Genomic DNA, 20,683 nt, shown 5'->3' with positions numbered 1-20,683 from the left:
GCAATTTCATATTGGGTCTGTAATAAGTGGTATGTCTACCTTAAATTTTGCTTGAAGCACCAGCTAGGGGGCCTGGGAACTCTTTTCCTCGCTACCCAGGCAAAACATAACCAAATTTTTATAAGGGAATCCCACAAATATAGTGGTTGGCTAACCCATGAGTCGGTTAGGCTGGATCGGGGGATTCCTGTGATACAAATAGTTACGATTAAGTTACGTTAGTTAGATTAAGTCCTAGGAAGACCCTTGTTATGTGGGAGGGAATCAGCGGCTGTAAAGGGGGAAAAAAGCAGTGATTCTATGGACCAAGTGCAAGTCTCTTCCTTGATTTGACTATGTGACTTTCGGGTTCGATCGGATCAGTCTGGTTAGTTAAGACTTTGACTCGTTAGATCATTTTCCTGGTGGAATCCCCCGTGCCTTCCGGGTGAGGTAAGTTTTTTCGGGTTCAGTTTCGAAGGATCCATCAGGCTAGTCTCTTGTCTGGATATCCGTGGGCGAGGCCTCGAGTGTGGATCACTCCCTTGTGCACACGAGAGGCTGACGCTGCTTCCGTTCACCAGCGCCCTCGGAGGGGGCATCACTGGAGGGGGTAGGGATCTCACAGCTGCTGCTGGTATCAGAGCTTTGTCGAAAGCCAATAAGGAAAATGAATTCTTATTAGAAATTTATAATAAAAACTCAGAAAGAGCATTTACGTATTGTATTTTCATTCCTTAAGCTTCATTAATGAAGATTTTTAATGAAAGAATTTGGTTTTATAGATGGAAGTTCCATGCTTATCCGGTATTCCCGATCTCACCCAATCACAGGATATTACTACTTTCGCCTTCGAGCATATCATCTCTTCCGCCTATGACTCGAATGAGCTAAGCCAGACTCGCAAGCCATTTCGAGGATTTATATTTCCCAGACCCAGTGGAGAGACGGCAGCACAAGTGGTTTGCAGGGTAGTATGTCCACACCTCTTGCGACCAGCACGTGATGCTGAGGGAAAATATCTCGTTGGCCATGATCTTAATGAGGCTAAAAGTGATTCATGGTGTTATTCTATATCACCCTACGCCTCGAGATTTCAGACTTTCTAGCCATATCTATAGACTTTGTAGCCATATCTATAGACTTCTTAGCTGCTTTATTCCAAAGAGTAAGATAGTAGCTTCTTTAGCAGTGAGGGAACATTTATATCGGGGCATGTCTGTAGCCCACCAGTATCGTCGTCATGCATTTCCTAAGGAGGTTTTGACTTTCTGGAGCCGAGATGCTCTATGTACATATTGCAACCTTTATATAAATAAAGAAATGTTTTGTGGAAAAATTTCCTGTTATATAAGTGATTGTTTATTATATGACGAATTGAAGAACAAGATCTATTACTCGGACATATGTCATAGATCTCCAATAAGATCGTTTATCTTGTTTAAGCAATTATTTTTTCAAACCTCATAAGTCTTAGGATCTCGTGATGATGAAATCAAAATAAAAATTTAATAATGTATCATTTTGGCAGAATCATGAGGTGAGCGAACCATGGCCGAACCATGGCCGCCGACAGCCCGATCCTCTCACTCTGATGAGGAAGAACTTGACCCTGATGTTTGCAAGGCCCTTCATAGAACTCACCCAGGACCCTTCAAGGGTGAAGGGGAGAACTTGGGCGAGGCTGTGGAGAAGTGGGTCGAGGCCATGGAGGAATATTTTGATGTCATCGGATACAATGAGAGGAGCAAAATAGCTCTTGCGAGGTTGAAGATTGTGGAAATAGCTAGGGTGGCATGGAGAAACCATTGTGATACCAACCATCTGGATAAGAACACCCACTCCTAGAATGATCTCAAAGCCTATCTAAGGAAGAGATTTTGTCCCCCCAGATTTTTAGAAACCAAGATGAATGAATTCTTAGAGCTAAATCAGGGGAGCAAAACTATTAAAGAATATTACTAGGCATTTGCTCTTCTCCTCAAGTACTCACCACTGCTAGACAAAGAGCAACTCATGTGGCTAGGTTCATTCGGGGAATGAACTAACCTTTAGACACCGTGGTCAAGAATGCCAAGCCAATTTCCATGGCTAAAGCTGTAAGGATGGTGAAGGACTTCGCCAAAGCCTTCATCGTTAAAGTCCTACCAAAGCCAGCTCCCTCATCCTTCAAGAGATTCCAAACACCGGGAAGTTCTTCCAACCTTCCGTCTCCAAAGAGACACCAAGGTCCCAACTAGAATCTGGAGACAGGAAGTTTCAAGAATGAAGGAAGACCTTTTCCTCAAAGCTCTTTCTCAGGAACTCCGGCTCTTTCAAGAATGTAGAGGGAAGAGCTTTGAAGTGAGAACAAGTGTTTTGGTTGTCAGGGGTTTGGGCACCAGCTCAAGGATTGCCCATCTCCTTCTGTGGGCCAAGGAAGCTAGGGTCCCAGAGTTCAGAGACAAACTCCTTCGTATCAGTCCCCAATCAAGGTCCCCCGTGCCAAAATCAGGGTAATCCCAGAAGAGTGCCAGCTCAGTCTGCAGTCTCCATGAAAAGAAGTCTCCAAAATCCCTCCCAGAATTGGGGAAACCAAAGAGAGAGAGTTCCACCTCAGACTACAGTAGCTAGAGCCATCACTATAGCTGAGGAAGTGGAGGAAGAAAAAGGACACATCTATGCCGCAATTGAGCATCAGGGGAAGAATAGTCAATTTTCAGTCCTCCAGACTCCAGCAGACTAGGGTAAGCAATTCAAGCTTTTGATTGATTCATTCTTTTATTTCCCCAGGATGTCTACGTAAGTTAGTCCTAAATCAAAAATCAAGGAAATCTATGCAAGTGGAATCATTGTCACAATGGAACCATCTCTTTCCTTGACCTTCACGGGAATAAAGTTCAAGGAACTGGAATTTCTGGATCCCCTGTGCTACAATTAGTTAAGGCTTCTAAATTGTTAAAAGGGTTCAGAAAGAGGCAAGCTATTTATGTCGTTAAGATGAATCCAGTAGACATAAAATGCAAGGCTAAAGAACTAGAGTGGTTAAGTGAGTATGCAGATGTGTTCCCAGAAGAGCTAACTAAGATGCCTCCGTCTCGTGAAGTAGATCATGAGATCAAGTTAACCCCCAGAGCTCAGCCAGTAGCCCAATGTGCATACAAAATGTGAGTGACTCCCTGAAGACATAGAACTTAAGGAGCAGTTAAGATAATTGTTAGAGTAGGGATTCGTCAGACCCAGTGTCTCACCTTGGGGTGCGCTCGTTCTCTTTCAAAAGAAGAAAGATGGAACGTTAAGACTCTGTATTGACTACAGAGGATTGAATCAATTAACAATTAAAAATAAGTATCCTATCCCTAGAATCGATGAACTTCTGGATCGGCTAAGTGGAATCCAAATGTTTACAAAGATTTAGATCTCAAATTTGGGTACTACCAGATCAGAATCAAGGAACAGGACTTCCCGAAGACAGCATTCAATACTCGATATGGGCATTATGAGTTCACAGTCATGCCGTTTGGATGACTAATGCCCCGGCGACGTTTAATCGTCTTATGCAGGATATTCTCAGAGAATACTTGGATGATTTTGTTCTTGTCTTCTTTGATGACATCTTGGTATACTCAAAGAATGCTGCAGATCATGAAGATCATGTGCGTAAGGTCTTGGAAATCCTAAGGAAGCACCAACTCTTAGCGAAAAAAGAGCAAGTGTTCTTTCTCTATTGACTGGGTGGAATATTTGGGATTGATAGTGTCTAAAGATGGGATTTCTCTTGACCCCTCAAAGATCCAAGCAGTCGTAGATTGGTTGGAACCCAAGATGGTAAAGGAAGTCAGAGGATTCCTAGGATTAACCGGATGGCATAGAATCTTTATACCCAGGTATGCTATCTGATAGCATCTCCTTTATCTAACCTTCTCAAGAAGAGTATCCTATTTCAGTGGACTGCTATGTGTCAGAGTGCCTTTGATAAGCTGAAGACAGCCTTAGTAACCAACCCTGTCCTTAAATTGCCAGATTTTACCAAACCTTTTGAGGTAGTTTACTAATGCCAGTGGTTTCACCTTAGGCGGTGCTTTTATGCAGGAAGGTCATGCAGTGGCGTATGAATCCAGAAAACTCAGAACACATGAAAGAAATTATGCTGTCCATGTCTTGGAGTTACTCTCAGTATTTTATGCTCTGAAGTTATGGAGACATTATCTTTTGGGACAGAGGTTCACCTTGATAAGACAGATCATCAAAGTCTGAAGTGGATCTTTACCCAAAGGGATCTCAACATGCGTCAAAGGAGATGGATGCAGACCCTACATGAATTCGATTTTGAAATTAAGTATCGGCCAGGGAAAGAAAATGTGGTGGCAGATACACTCAGCAGAAAAGCCTCCTTGCTTGTAATTATAGTGGTGTCAAATCCATTAATCAGTGAAGTAATGGAGAGAATCATGCAGGACAAATTCTTTGCTCCTATTGCTACACTTCTGATGCAGGAAAGCAAGACTCCTCAGGAAATGAGTCGAGTTCTTGGGTACAAATTGGATGAAGGATGCATGTATTATAATAATCGGCTATGCATTCCCAATGATGAGGCAATAAAGGGAAGGATTCTGAGAGAAGCCCAAGATATCCTGATAGTTGGACATCCAGGGTTTATAAAAACCTATATGTCTGTGAAGAAAAGCTTCTTTTGGGCTAGGACTCAAAAAGGATGTACTTGATCATGTGAGACAATGCTTAATGTGTTAGAGAGTCAAGATGCCAGGAAAATTGTAGCCTCTAGACATTCCACAGTGGGAATGTATCATTATGGACTTTGTCACCGAATTACCTTTAGTGCGATCAGGTTACAACTCTATTTTTGTGGTAGTTGACAGACTAACCAAAATTGCCCATTTGATTCCAATGAAAGAAACATACACTGCAGTGGATGTTGCAGAGTTTTCCTTAAAGAGATCTTCAGATGCATGGCTTACCCAGGAGGATAGTAAGTGAAAGAGATCCCAAGTACACATCAAAATTCTAGATTGCATTCTTCGAAGCAGTAGGAACTTTCTTGGATCTCAGTATAGCCTATCACCCCGAAACAGATGGCTAGACTGAAAGAGTGAATCAGGTAATAGAAGATATCCTTCGGTCATGCTGTGTGGCAGCAGGGAACCCAAGAAGTGGTTGAGCCATTTGCACCTAGTTGAATTTGCTTACAATGCTTCTTATCAAAGCTCTGTATGGACAAGATTGCCTTACACCGTTGACTTGGTCCGACCCATTGATAAGAGACGAAATGTCTAGACAGATGCTTGATGACATGGACCAGCAAATGCAATCAATCCGTAAAGTATGACCAAAAAGAAGTTCCTTATCTTTAGGGAAGTACAAGAATCTCTCTCCCAAATTCTGTGGACCGTATGCTTATAAAGAAAGTAGGCGATCTAGCTTACAAACTTCTTCTGCCTCCCCATCTCAAGGTACATAATGTATTCCCAGCCTGAGTGATGTGCTTGATGATGAACAATTGATTTCTCTGACTCAAGGCCAGATGGTACTCCAACCTGAAGAAATCCTTGACGTTCGGGAGAAGGTTCTCAGGAGCAGAGTCCTTAGAGAGTTTTTAGTCAAGTGGAAGTTCTTCCCTCTAGAAGACGCCACCTAGGAGAAAGAAGAAGAGTTGGTAAAAGATGACCCCCACTTTGCGAGATGAGGACATCTCGCGTTTTTCAAGTGAGAGAGGATGTAACAATCCTCCTCAGCCCGAATAATGAATAAACTTTTACCTCAATCCCTTGGAAGTTCTTCCCTCTACTGGAAGACTCCACCTAGGAGAAAGAAGAAGAGTTGGTAAAAGATTACCCCCACTTTGCGAGATGAGGACATTTCGCGTATTTCAAGTGGAAGAGGATGTAAGAATCCTCCTCAGTCCGAATAATGAATAAACTTTTACCTCAATCCCCTGTAATCATTCCCTATTTCAGAATGCAAGAAAATATTATTTTTCCTTATTTTTGCCTAGAGAGAAGAAAAATTCTAGAGAGAGGTAATTCAATATTGAGATATTTTTGGATATAAAAATTCTCCTAATACCTAAAATATATTTTCTTGAAACAGAAGTTCAAAATAAATTCTCCAATGTGCATTAGGAATCAATTAAAAATGATATAAGGGACCTTAGCCTAAGAGTCTAGATTTTCAAAAACTTTTGGATTATGGTCCAATTAAGGTTCCTATAGGGGCCAATAGGATTAATCCAAGTGTTGGGATGAGATAAATCCAAAGAATAAAAGAAAATACCCAAAAATGAGTAAATGCTCACATAAGATGAAGAGTTGACTGAGTAGAAGGTTTACTAGTTAAAAATTAAGAGATATTACTAAAAAAATGTGATATTTTGGATAAATGATGCATTTTTGACACCTTGGTAAGGAGAGGGGGACCTTTGAGGTAGGTGCCTTTTTCACATGTGTGGAAGGGTTTTTTAATTCAAAAAATTGAGATATTTTTATCTCTCCTCTCTCCTGGATCAAACTGGATAAAAAAGGGAGCCAAACTGGTCCAAATCTTGTCCAAATTGAGTCAAACTGAAGCTGAAAAATTCTAGAACCCAGTTGGACTTAACTAGATGCCTCCCTCACCTATAAATAGACTCTCATTCCTTTGTATTCTCATCTTTAAGCTATACCATGCCAGTATTACATTAAAATAATCATATTTTCTATTATCCCTTAATTTTTCTCTACTTTTGGGGAGCTTGGAGCTTCTCTCTCTCTTCAACAACTCTTGGAGTTCTCTTTTCCTCTTGCTAACCAATTGATTGGTTGGGGGCTTCACTTCTAGAGAAACAATCAAGCTAATCCTTGAGGTAAGAATGGATTTTTATGGTTTTTTGTTAATTTCCTCAAATGACTTCTCTTTTCAACCCCTCTCAAGCTTGAGAAGCTTTCTAAATGATTGTTTTAAATTCAAATCAAGCTTTTTCTAAGAATCTTAATGTTTAACTAAGAGAAAATTAATCATTATGCTTATTTAGAATGCTTTCTTATGAATATCTCTCTCTCAAAAAGAATAGTCATCTCTATGGCTAATTCTTTAGCAAAAGAATGCTTCTCATTGATAATTTCTTATTTCAAAACCAAACTCTAGGCTTGATAAGCTAGAGATTAAGAAAATGGTATTTTCATGATTTTGTGTTAACAAAATAATGGTTATTTCTTTTAGATTATTTATAAGTAGTTAAAAACTACTTTAATTGATTTTAAATGAGAAATAGATTATCCTATCAAATTGCAAAAAGAGGAATAATGGAATTAGCTTAATCTAGTGTGATAATCATAATTAAGTTTATGATTATGGTTAAAATTATGATTTAAATTCATAGTTTAGATTTAAGCTTAAAAGTAGATCTTCTATCATATTTTCATTACAAGGTTTTATTCGAGAAAAATTAAAAATTATCAGTAATAGCAGCGAAGCTATGGTAATTTTTTTTAAAAAAAATGCATATCTTATTTTTATGCATAATACTAAATGAGAAACTCCTACCATATTGTAGGTTTAGAAATTTAAAGCAAAAGAATGATTTTGACCATATTTAGGAAAGAATACTTTTTGTTGTATTTATGCATAATTACTTAATTAAGAAAAAGAGTAATTTTTGATAAATTTATTTTATGCATAAGAATTTTTAAATGATAAAAGAGAAATTCCCATGACATTTGGAATTCAATCATTCAAATGCAAAAAGAGAAATTTTTGGCACATTCAAAATAATGGATATTTTTATTTAATTAAGAAAAAGAGAAATTTTTGATAAATTTATTTTTATGCATAAGAATTTTTAAATGATAAAAGAGGAATTCCCATGACATTTGGAATTCAATCATTTAAATGCAAAAAGAGGAATTTTAAGCATATTAAAAAAATGGATATTTGTATTTAATTAAAAAAAGATTTTTAATGGTATTTTAAGTAGAAAAAGGTTTAAATTAATTTTGATGACAAAAGAGGAATTTTCACCATAATTCCACCTAGAAAATTAGGGTTGATAATTAAATTGGTGGAAAGAATATTCTTAGATATGTTTATGTGGATAAATCACCAACTTGATATTTACCCAAAATTGGATCAGTGGAAGAAGAGTATTTTTATAAAATCCTGATATTCTCGTAAGAACAATTTCTTAATCTATTTTGGTTAGGAAGGAATGAAATTCATAAAGTTAGAATTTCCCTTATAGTTAGAAGTTCAATATATTTTTATCTGAAGAAAATTCTTAGGAATCAAAGTTAGAAGTAAACCGAATAATTTTGGTTAGACCCCGACTATGAGAATGGCCGCCAGTAAACTACTTGCCCATCTCTCAAATCTGAATCAAGCAAAAACCTCGAGACCAATTCCAAATCTTGACATAAAGGTTAGGGTACCGTTTAATTAGTGTAATTTTTCCTTAACCAAAATCACCAAGAATCTAGTTGAAAATTCAGTCAAATGATGGGTAGATTACCTTAAGAGAATCTGGATTATAGGAAAAGGGTTTTGTGGAATCAAGCTCGAACCGGGAATTCTACTTGCATAGAACTTCTATTTTCTTTTAAAGGATTGTTTTACGCCAGAATGTTGGAGGAAGCATTTGGTATGTGATTAACTAAGGAGAGACTCGTTGCAACAACTGGCGGGGAGTGGTCGAGGGACGTCGCTCGGCAAAGCCTGCCGAGGTCTTGACCAGCCTCGGTATAGTTAAAATGGTGCACTTTCGGTACGATGGGCGAGGACCGATGAAGCGGTCCCTGAGTGAAGTGATAGGAAACCTAAGTAGGATCCTAGAGGGTTCTGACTAGGTGATGCACGGGCTCGTGGTTGCTAGGACACCCATGCGTACGTCAAGGAAGATACGGATGAACTGAAAAGAATTAATTTTGTGAATTGAATTTTGATATTGGATCTCGTTGGTTGACCATCTGGTCTTCAATGGAGAGTTCGGATGATATATTTTGTAAAACAATGGACTCAATATTTTGGAGGATTATGATCAGTAACACTATGATTTCATTGAAAGATTGTTTTAAAGACAGACAAATCTGTTATAACAGACAAATCTGTTATAACGGCAATTTCATATTGGGTGTGTAAGTGGTATGTCTACCTTAAATTTTGCATGAAGCGCCGGCTAGGGGGCCTGGGAACTCTTTTTCTTAGTACACGGGCAAAACATAACCAAATTTTTATAAAGGAATCCCACCAATATAGTGGTTGGAACCCATGGGCCACCGGTTGGATTGGGGGATTCCTGCGATACAAGTAGTTACGATTAAGTTATGTTAGTTAGATTCTTGCGATACAAGTAGTTACGATTAAGTTATGCTAGTTAGATTACGTCCTAGGAAGACCCTTGTTCTGTGGGAGGGAATCAGCGGTTGTGCCTTGCTAAAGGCGGAAAAAAGCGGTGATTCTATGGACCAAGTGCAAGTCTCTTCCTTGATCTGACCATGTGACTTTTGGGTTCGGTCGGATCAGTTTGGTTAGTTAAGACTTTGACTCGTTAGATCAATTCTCCAATTAGATGATTTTCTTGGTGGAATTGCATGTGCCTTCTGGGCGAGGGAAGCTTTTTTGGGTTCGGTTTCAGAGGAACCATTGGTGTAGTCTCTTGTTTGGATATTCAGGCGAGGCCCTGAGTGTGGATCCCTACCCTGCGTGAGAGGCTGACGCTGCTTCCACCGCTAGCGCTCTCGGAGGGGGCATCGAGGAGGGGGTGGGGATCTCACAATTTGTATCAGTTGTGTTAGCTGTTGTACTACTAGAGTTGTACCAATATTTTATTTGGCCATAACAAGACTTATGCTTAAGATATATATATAATGTTGTGGAGGACAACCGTATTAGGCTCGTGTACTCTATTCACTATGTTCACGACCATCCTACTTTGCTATTATTGTGTAGCATTACCTGAGACTATGCTAGGATTTGCTAAGTTGTTTATTCAATGACCATGTTAAACTTTTGCTAAGTTGTCTATTCACAATATTCTTTCTTGCATTATTGCTAAGTTGCTGTCTTGAAGCCTTGCACTATCCCAGGCTTTCAACTTGTCATGATATGACTTGCCAAGATATATAAAAATAAGATATTTTTATGTGTGGACACAAAAGCTCATTAAAATAGAAAAAAAGCTGACAGTAGGAAGCTCACCAAAAATATGCACTCGCAATGTGGTGTGTTTTTTAAAAATAAATTTTTTTCTATAAGCATCGCTTAGCGGTGCTTATGTAGCATGTGCTTATAGCTCGATGCTATAATGGTGCAATGCAAAACATTGCCCCTGAGAACTAATCGATTTGCCATATTGCAAGGTAATAAAAATTCCATCTTTATCCTCTAACTTCTAGTCTTCCTCATTAGTGCTATTAGAAAATCATACATGCACATACACATGGCCATCATAGGTGTCTAGGGTGCATCATCCAAATCCTTGTTTTTCTTTGGTGACACGAACCTTGAACACATGTATAAGACTATTATCAAGGTTCTAGATATATGATATGTCTTCTTGGTATCATTTTTCCTCTTCCCACACATTTCTAGTTTGCAAGAGAATTGCACAACAAATAAGTTGAACCTTACTACTAGATTTAGTTCATTTTTTTGGGCTTTCAAATTGGTGGTGAGAGCGAGTAGAACTACATATTACTAATGCCACAATTGTTTTTAACTTTGTGATATATTTCGTTCACATATAGATACTAACATTCAAACAAATTTGGACCAACATAAACACTTAAATTAGAGTTAGAGTTTGGCTTAAAGTTTTAATTTTTCTAATGACAAAAAGACATGAGAAAGTTGGCGCCCATGCTGGATGTTAAGCGAGAATTGAAAAAATAGTCTCGAGACTAGAATAACAAACACTAGTTGCATTTATGATTTTTTTTTGTGTGTAAAGAGCAACAAGAAAACAAAAAGGCTAATAAAAAAAGTGGAAAAAAGAGATGCTTGATTATGCTATAACATATACAACTTGCATATACTATAAAAAAGTATAAAGAGGGGATGCCTAACTTGGATGTTGACATCCCAACTTGGAAAAGAAAATCATAGATCATTAGAAATTTAAATACTAACTTGGTTAAGTGTTTTGATGATGATGTTAAATGGACTATATTGACTCTTTGTAATGTTTGGTCGATAATATATGAAATTACTAATTCTTTTATTATTTTAAAGGGACTACCATGCTTTTTTGAACTAAAAAATTATTTTTTTATTTTAAAGGGACAACCATGCTTTTTTGAACTAAAAAATCCATAAAGTTTAGGGTAATTCTTGATATTATTTTAAAGGGACTGCCATGATTTTTTAAACTAAAAAATCCATAAAGTTTAGAGTAATTCTTAATATTTCTCTCTTTAATTACCAAAAGTTTCACTATATAAGATGTGGTAATTTTGCATGATTTAATGAAGATTCTTGAAATTAAAAAAAAAAAACAATATCAGTTAGATGATTATTTGATATCATTTCTGATGACTTATTGTTCTCTCTCTCTCTCTCTCTCTCTCTCTCTCTCTCTCTCTTTCTCTCTCTCCCTCCCTCCCTCCCTCTCCCTCTCCCTCTCCCTCCCTCTCCCTCTCCCTCCCTCCCTCCCTCCCTCCCTCCCTCTCTCTCTCTCTCTCTCTCTCTCTCTCTCTCTCTCTCTCTCTCTCTCTCTCTCTCTCTCTCTCGCTATTTTTACTCTAATTCTTGTAATACCTTTACTCTAGGAGATGGAGCTCAAAGTCTTTTTACCTTTAATGTAAAATTCCAAATCCGTAAAAAATTTCTATGTATTTTTGGAGAAAAATGGTGTTTATTTCATCATCTTTCATTATCAACCTTGACAGTAAAGATTTTACAAAGAGAAAGGTAGCCATGTGTGTTGCTTTATCAAAAAGGGACATAAAAGAAGAATTAATCCCTGGGAAATGGAAAAGGAAGAAAACAATGTATAGGTGGTAACACAAGAGGAATGGGAGTACATAAAAGGATGCGAATATCAAGTAAGTGTGCCTCTGTATGTCTTAACATTAGTTTGGTAGCTTACAAAGACATAAATATGTATTTTATGGGTTTGCTAAAAAATTCATATCTTGTGAATGGGAGCGGTATTTGAGAATTTATCTTCTTAGGCATGTTTTCATGAATGTGGCAACCTTAGAAAATTATTAAAATGATAAAAATAACCTTAAATATAATTGATAAATCACCATAAGTAGAGGTATATCTAGCATTATAATCTAAATAGGTTATAAATTTACAAAGTAGGTTCCTACTTTGTAAGCAAAAAATGATCTCGACTCATTATAAATTTCTCCTAAACCTTACATAGTATTTAAGAGATGAGAGATAGTTTATTCATGACAAAAAAATTTATTACATTAATAATTAATGCAATTAAACTTCTTTCTTAGAATATCTTTTTAGTTGTTGAGTCTTTGACACCCAAAATATGATAATAGTGTGAGTTTATACGGCGATTTACTTTAGTTTTACTAATAAATCAAAATTTCTAATAAAGTAATCGGTCAAGAATTCATATCTAAACATTTTAATTTAGTTAGAAGATAAGGTGATAGTATCAACTTTTAAAATTGCATTGATAACAAAATAGCGTATATAAATCCTTGCTTATATTTAGATCATAGAGAGAAACTTATGGAAATAGTGTTTATTATTATATAAAATGACTAGATATTCCACTTAAAGGCTTATGAGATGGTTAAAAATGCGTGAAGTAGTGTCTTATTCTATAGTAATGAATATGGTTCAAAATTTATAAACTTTTATCTTAAACAAAGTGCCTAAAAGGATAGGTATATATGTGATTGGCTCTCACAAAATGCACCAGCAAAGAGAAATACTCAAGATTATGGAGTTATGAAAGTTTTGAGCAAGAGAGTGGAGAAATTACTTGATAATTGTGGCATGATTCAAAACATTCTAAAGGTTGGATTCAAGACATACGACATTTATATATTAAATGTCCTAAAGAAATTGTAAAAAAGCATCTAAATGTATTTATGGTGTGATTGGCTCTCACAAAATGCACCAGCAAAGAGAAATACTCAAGATTATGGAGTTATGCAAGTTTTGAGCAAGAGAGTGGAGAAATTACTTGATGATTGTGGCATGATTCAAAACATTCTAAAGGTTGGATTCAAGACATGCGACATTTATATATTAAATGTCCTAAAGAAATTATAAAAAAGCATCTAAATGTATTTATGGTGATTGACTCTACAAAGTTTTGGAAAAGAGAGAGAGAAACATTTCTACTACCTCAACATTGTGAACAAGTAAAATCTAACCATAAATTTTATTATATAGTTCTTTGTGCATGTTAATACTTTATATGTTCTTTCCTACTAGGTCATGTTTTAACTGGACCTAAATGACAAGAAATGGAGGTATATCGTAGAAGTTACTCCTTGCTTAAAGAGTATTTTTCAAGAGGAGGATGTTGAACAGCTCATGAATGAAGTTGGCAATTGAAAATAAACATGCGAAGGATCAAGTGCAAGATGTCGAGAGAAAGATACGACTTATGAAGATGATGGTGTCCCTATCCAAGATGAGGATGAAACAATTGAATGAGAACATACCAATGATGATGATGATGTGGACACTCCACTATAGCTACTAACAGTGACATTGATTTTTTTGTTGATCTTGCAATGGGTGGATATATGGATCTTGAGATAGAAAAAATAGCATATATGGATTCAATTAAAAATGCGACGGTATTGGGCCAAGCGTACCCCAATATATTGTTCATTTTCTTAGTTAGCAGTGTTAATTTCATATTTTTCATATGAGTTCTTATTTCTAAATATGATCATGTCGATCTTGGTCCTCCTTGAAAATGAAGATGCACCACGATTGGTCTCTCTTGGACACCTATATTATCTCCCAACACAAACCAACACACATTAGCGTGATGATTGGCCTCTCTTTGGCACCTCTGCTACATCCCAACACAAACCAACACATATTTTCTCTCGGGTGTCTGTGAAAATTCTACTCTCAAGTATGCCTTTGGAAATTTTTCTCAGTACATGATATACGCATGGTTATATCCATGTATATAGCTACATGTATAGCCGTATGCTATCTCCATGCTATAATGTGACACTCCTATAACATTCACTTGGTAGCCACCAGTCTCTCACTACATTCTCTCACTAGTGGTACGGCTACATCACGTGGCTATGCCCTCATCTTCTTGTAGTGTATGTCATAACTCTATTACATTAAAATGGCTAGCACAAGGCCAATGAACCATAAGCAGCATATCAACCATAATCTCAACAACCATGCCAATGGCATAGGTGTAGAAACTATCATCCATGTGGGCCATCAATGTCTACAACACTAATTGAGATTGATATATAAACAAAGATCCCCTCATCAGTATCCCTCCTCTAACTATTCTCTTATTGCATGTATCTCAAGATTAAAGCTTATCTTTACACAATTATAAGAGCTTAGCTTTTGCTAATAGAAGGCGAGCTACAAATGCCCTTGAGAACTAATCAAATTGCTCTAATGCAAGCCAATAAAAATTTCATCTTTAGCTTCTAACTCCTAGTCCTCCTTTTGATTAGTGCTATTAGAAAATCATACATGCACACACAGATGGCCATCATAGGCATCTAGGGTGCATTATTAGAATCCTTATTTTCTCTAGTGGCATGAATCATGAACACATGTATGAAACTATTATCAAGGTTCTAGATATATGATATGTCTTCTTGGTAACCTTTGTCCTTCTCCCACACATTTTTGGTTTGTAAGAGAATTGCATAATGAATAAGTTAAACCTTATTACTACATTTAGCTCCTTTTTTTAGACTTGCAAATTGTTGGTGAGAGCGAGGAGAACTGCGTGTCACTAATGCCATAATTGTTTTTAATTTGTGATATTTCTTTCACATATAGACACTAACATTCAAACCAAAAAGGAGCAACATAAGCACTTTAATTAGCGTTAAAGTTTGGCTTAAAATTTTAATTTTGCTAATGATAAAAAATATATGAGAAAGTTGGGGTCCATGTTGGATGTTAGGTGAGAATAACAAACACTAGTTAGACTTGTGATAATATGTTTTTCTATAACGAGCAGTAAGAAAAAAAAAGGCTAACAAAAAAAGTGGAAAAAAGGGATGCTTGATTATATACTATAACATATATAACTTGCATATACTCTAAAAAAGTATAAAGAGGGGATGCCTGACTCGGATGCTGACATCCCAACTTGGATAAGGACATCATAGATTAGATTTTTGAATGCTAACTTGGTTCAGTGTTTTGATGATGATGTCAAATGGGCTATATTGACTCTTTATAATGTTTGGTTGATAATGTATGAAATTAATAAATTTTTTATTATTTTAAAAGGAATACCATGCTTTTTTTGAAAAGTGTGTATCTCAAAAACTCATAAAGTTCAGAGTAATTCTTGATATTTCTCTTTTTAATTAGTTAAAGTTTCACTATAGATATGGTAATTTTGCATGATTTTATGAAGATTAAAAAAAAGACAATATCGATTGGATGATTATTTGCTATCATTTCTGATGACTTGTTGCTCTCTCTCTCTCTCTCTCTCTCTCTCTCTCTCTCTCTCTCTCTCTCTCTCTCTCTCTCTCTCTCAAAGTTTCTATGCATTTTTGGAGAACAATGGTGTTTATATCATCATCTTTCATTATCAACCTTGAGAGTGAAGATTTTACGAAGAAAAGGGAGTTGTGTGTTGCTTCATAAAAAAGGGACATAAAAGAAGAATTAAGCCATCACCCTTTGAAGTCGCAAACCATGGTAGCACCATTTTAGAAAGAAAGGGAGCTGTGTGTTGCTTCACAAAAAAGGGACATAACAGAAGAATTAAGCCATGGTTAGCACTATTTTTTGACAATGTAACAAACAATAACGCAAATGTTTTCAAATTGTTCCGTCTCATGAAGATTAATTAGTCTAACTAACTCTGATTGAAAAGAATGCACAGTGCCGTGCACACTTTGATTTACATAAGTGAGCCATACGTGTAGACGATGACATGCTAGTGGGGTTATGTTACCTACTAGAATGTGGCATGGATGTTAGTGCCAATGGATGTAGGAACTCTCAACAATATGTCACCAAGAAAATATATCATCTACCAAGTGTAGAACGTTCAAGGGGTCTTGTGATTTAGAACATGAGCTTAGGGGATGTCTATTCCGGGGAGTAGGTGTAGAAAAAGACGGTTCAAGGGGGAAAGTGGAGACTAAGCGCAATAAGATGGGTCGACTAGTCATGTTGAAACAACTGAAATTGGAAGTATTGTGCAGAGCGGGGGAGAGAGTTCAACGTTCGCTATAGACGTCATTGCCGCTGTAACGTCACGATAACCACAACCGCCCCCCCCATCTCTTTGAGCAGATGGCAGGGCGTTAGGGTTTGGACGTCCGTCAGCTAAGGTATATGGGTCAGTCCTCAGGCAGCTTGGTCGACATGAACGGGGAAGCTATAGAGGTTGTTCAGAACTCGATCAATAATGATAGGCCGGCACCGTTTACGAGGGGTCATTGGAAACCCTCTGAAGACGAGAAGCTGAAGCTCTTGGTGGCTCAGCACGGTGCTCAGAACTGGAACCTCATCGCACAACACCTTCAAGGGCGATCAGGTTGCTTTTTGCCAGTTTACCTTATGATTAGATCTCAGCCCTAATTCACAGTTTAATTAATTATCTTCTTTCTTTGGTAGGTAAAAGCTGCAGGTTGCGTTGGTTCAACCAGCTAGACCCTCGCATCAATCGAGGGGCGTTCACTGAGGAAGAAGAAGGGCGTCTACTAGCCGCCCACCGAGCCTACGGGAACAAGTGGGCGTTGATAGCTCGAATGCTTCCAGGCCGGACAGACAATGCTGTGAAGAACCACTGGCACGTGATCATGGCAAGAGAGTACAGGCAGCAATTTCAGAGTAAATTTTCTAGGAATCAAAGGGCACGGCCACCTCCATCATTCTTTCCTAAACTCACAGATGATCAGAGGCGCAAAGCTCTTCGTTTTGGGGGACGGGCGCCGTTGGCCTTCCAAGACCCTGATCTGTTCTTACATGGGTTTCCAGCTCCTATAAGACGATCAGAAGTATCAGCTTCAGCCATTGCACAGACGTGTAGAAATCGGCCTCCATGCATGACCTTAAAGAGCCTAGCCGTCAATCAGCAGGAACAAATGAAGGCAGTGCATGGCGGGACTCAACAGAAAATAGTAGACGATGGCAGCGATGACAAGATAACAGGAGTGCCTTTCATCGACTTCCTAGGAATGGGAACTTTGTAGAAGTCCTAACCGCATACCTCTGCGCGCCATGACAAAGAAATCTTGTACCATAATCCACCCAGCAGCTCTTGACTTCAGGGAAAGGCAGCGGCTTAATTATACACTCAGCTTCCATTACCTTCACCAATTAGTAAGGTTTTTCGGAACCCTTCATCAAGTAAGGTTTTTCATTTCCCTCGCTCAACAGTTAGAATTATTGGTGATGATCACTCAATTTTATTCATGTATTTATTGATGTATTTACTGAAAAGGAGAACTATAGTAGGGACTAGTTACCGAACTATAGTAGGGACTAGTTACCAGTATACCTTTACATGATGTTTTTCTTGAGTGAAAAGCTACTAATGTACATCTCACTTGATCAAAAGAAAAACTCAAAACTGTATCTATTCTTTCCAAAACTCTCATGCTATCGATGCCACATACAACAACCTACTCTAAATTCTATGAATCTCATTCATTCAATCAGCTTAAATTGACATTAATGTCTAGGATATATGTCGTGAATCAGTCCATGACAAAGTAATACGCAAATCTCCTTCATAGTGATTCCTAAGGAAAGTGACTCTTTGAGATCTTTGTTCTTTACAAGGTTTCTCACCTACTACAACACATATTAGAGAAATTTGGTGAGAATACTATTCATAAGATGTTGAGCGTTCAATACTTGGGGAATGGTTGTAAAACCCATGTCTATCATGTTTGAGATCTTTCTTGAGATCTTTCTTCTTTACAAGTTTGTCAACTACTATAACACATATTAGAGAAATTTGGTGAGATTACTATTCATAAGATGTTGAGTGTTCAATACTTGGGGGATGGTTGTAAAACCCATATCTATCATGTTTGAGATCTTTCTTCTTTACAAGTTTCTCAGCTACTATAACACATATTAGAGCAATTTGGTGAGAATACTATTCATAAGATTCTGAGTGTTTAATACTTGGGGGATGGTTGTAAAACCCATGTCTATCATGTTTGAGATCTTTCTTCTTTACAAGTTTCTTAGCTACTATAACACATATTAGAGAAATTTGGTGAGATTACTATTCATAAGATGTTGAGGGTTTAATTCTTGGGGCATGGTTGTAAAACCCATGTCTATCATGTTTGAGATCTTTCTTCTTTACAAATTTCTCAGCTGCAACACATATTAGAGAAATTTTGTTAGAATACTATTCATAAGATGTTGAGTGTTCAATACTTGGGGGATGGTTGTAAAACCCATGTCTGTCATCACATGCATTCAACATGCTCTTTTATGAATTTTGGCATTCTAAATACACTAACCCCTTTATGAATTTGGAGGTAATGAAACTACCTCTTTTACACAAAACCTAAAATCCTTCACTTTTTCAAATAAAAATTCCGTATGTAAGGTCTCATGGACATAGTGTTTTGTGAAGGCCTAAAGTGATATATATTTTACTCTGTAGACTAAGTATGGTTCCTCTTCATTGTTGATTATTCTCATAATGAGCATTGGCTAGAGCTTTTTATTTTGGTTCTTCTTTTAACTCTAAGGGTTCCCCCTTTCATATATGTTTAACACTAGATAATGCTAAACATGGCCTTTGGTAATACTTTTTGGGTCTGACACTATTAGGGGCCTTTGTCCATCTCTTTTGAGATGGAAATTTTAAAGATTGATATGGGCGCTATAAGAAAATATAACTTCTTCATTAACACAAATAGAAAGACCTTCATAGAATAAGAACTTAATGCATAATAATTTCAAATTACTGATGCAATCCATTGTTATAACCATTAGGGGCCCTTATCTATCTCTTTCGAGATGGATATTTTAAAGATTGATATGGGTACTATAAGAAAATACAACTTCTACATATTAACACAAATAGCAAGACCTTCATAGAAAAAGAATGCAATAAGATAATGATGGAGCAAAATTTCAAATAATTACTGATGCAATTCCATGTGAAACTATTAGGGGCTTTGTTTGTCTCTTTTGAGATGATTAGTTTAAAGATTGGTACGGGCACTATAAGAAAATACAACTTTTGTTTTAACACAAAATTTAAAGACCAAAGTAACGGGAGAATCCCATTACTTTGGGAATTTACATTTTAATATACTTTTTAGTGTATCTTTAGCATACCAATTCTAAAGTTATCGGAGACTGTGGATTTAGAACCTGCTCTTCAAGAGCTTTCCAAACGATATATCATATGCGGGGGTTTTGATAAAAAAATTAAAAGGGTTTACTGTGCCCCCATTTTTTAATCTTGCAAAATGGGAATTGGGATTTTTCCAAACTCTCTACTATAGTCTTAAAAGCAAGACCTTCATAGAATAAAAACTCAACAAGATAATGATTTAATCCAATGTTATAACTATGATGAGGACGTTTGTTCATCTCTTTTGAGATGGATATTTTATAGATTGATATGGGCACTTTAAAAAAACACTTATTCTTTATCACAAATAGAAGGACCTTTACAAAACAAGAACTTAACCAGGTAAAGATGGAGAAATTTTTTAAATTTATAATGTTCATCAAAGATGGGTGCCTGTGCACGTGCTTCAACAACAAGGATACTATGATAGTACTACCATCATATGGTTGCCAAAATCAAACAAAGTGAAGACAGCCTCACTATCGACTTTAACCCCAACAGCTTCACGTAAAGTTCGACAAGAATGGAGGACCAAGCAACACCAAACAAGTCACTCAACCACTCTCATGCATTCAACACCTACACAAGAGCTTGTGTGTTCAAGCAACCCCAATGGTAACCAACCAGCAGTCTTACCTACCACCTCGACAACATGTGAGCCAAAAATTTAAGAATCAATTTCCACATCTGCACAACGAAGACTTATGAGCACATCAAAGACAAACTCACAATGCTCTTTTCACCCCTCTGGATGTGAAGCATAAGTATAGAATCTACGTGGAAGACATAAGAACCTATTCTCTCAAAAAGGAGAGTAGCCACAAGAACCTGTTGTTGCAGCTCGCAAGGTGATAGTTTTAAAATAAAAAAAAAACCCAAACACAATGGAGTCACACATCTGGCCTACCTAAAAGTGGTAGAATATCACAAACAACTTCGAAGGATCTTAAATAGCCATTCCATTTTTGTTAATCTTATAGTATACTATTCTTTTGGCTATGTTGATGTAGCAACTGCTCATGACTACATATCCATACTCATGCACTGGAAGACATTTGCACCAAAGCTTCACCATCAACAACTTCTAGGTACATCTCTAGATGGGGGGGCCATGGTGGGTGAAAGCCTGGTCAATGGTATAACCTATCGCCTGGAATTTTCCTTCAAATTACAGTGTTTCACATCGTGAAACAGTTTTCACGCGTGAATCGGATTTCACGCAAAAATTAAATTTTG

At 37.1% G+C, this 20,683-nt stretch overlaps 1 protein-coding gene across 1 annotated transcript; it reads left to right on the top strand.

Moving 5' to 3' along the window:
• Positions 1–16,311: 16,311 nt before the first annotated feature.
• Positions 16,312–17,710, top strand: LOC147621150 (uncharacterized). The gene is made up of 2 exons (XM_086824495.1): positions 16,312–16,651; positions 16,732–17,710. Exons 1-2 carry the CDS (start codon positions 16,450–16,452, stop codon positions 17,307–17,309), a joined length of 780 nt encoding a protein of 259 aa, XP_086680621.1. The 5' UTR covers positions 16,312–16,449; the 3' UTR covers positions 17,310–17,710.
• Positions 17,711–20,683: the final 2,973 nt, after the last annotated feature.

Source organism: Cibotium barometz, chromosome 30, assembly GCF_041138505.1.
Source record: "Cibotium barometz isolate CiBa-2024 chromosome 30, ASM4113850v1, whole genome shotgun sequence".
Classification (NCBI taxonomy): domain Eukaryota; kingdom Viridiplantae; phylum Streptophyta; class Polypodiopsida; order Cyatheales; family Cibotiaceae; genus Cibotium; species Cibotium barometz.
This window is presented reverse-complemented; position numbering and strand designations above follow the sequence as displayed.

Bases quoted from the DNA above. Each gene is read 5' to 3' on its own strand.
- LOC147621150 (XM_086824495.1), top strand. From the start codon at position 16,450: ATGGGTCAGTCCTCAGGCAGCTTGGTCGACATGAACGGGGAAGCTATA. The intron at 16,652-16,731 runs GTTGCTTTTTGC...TTTCTTTGGTAG, and splicing joins ACACCTTCAAGGGCGATCAG to GTAAAAGCTGCAGGTTGCGT.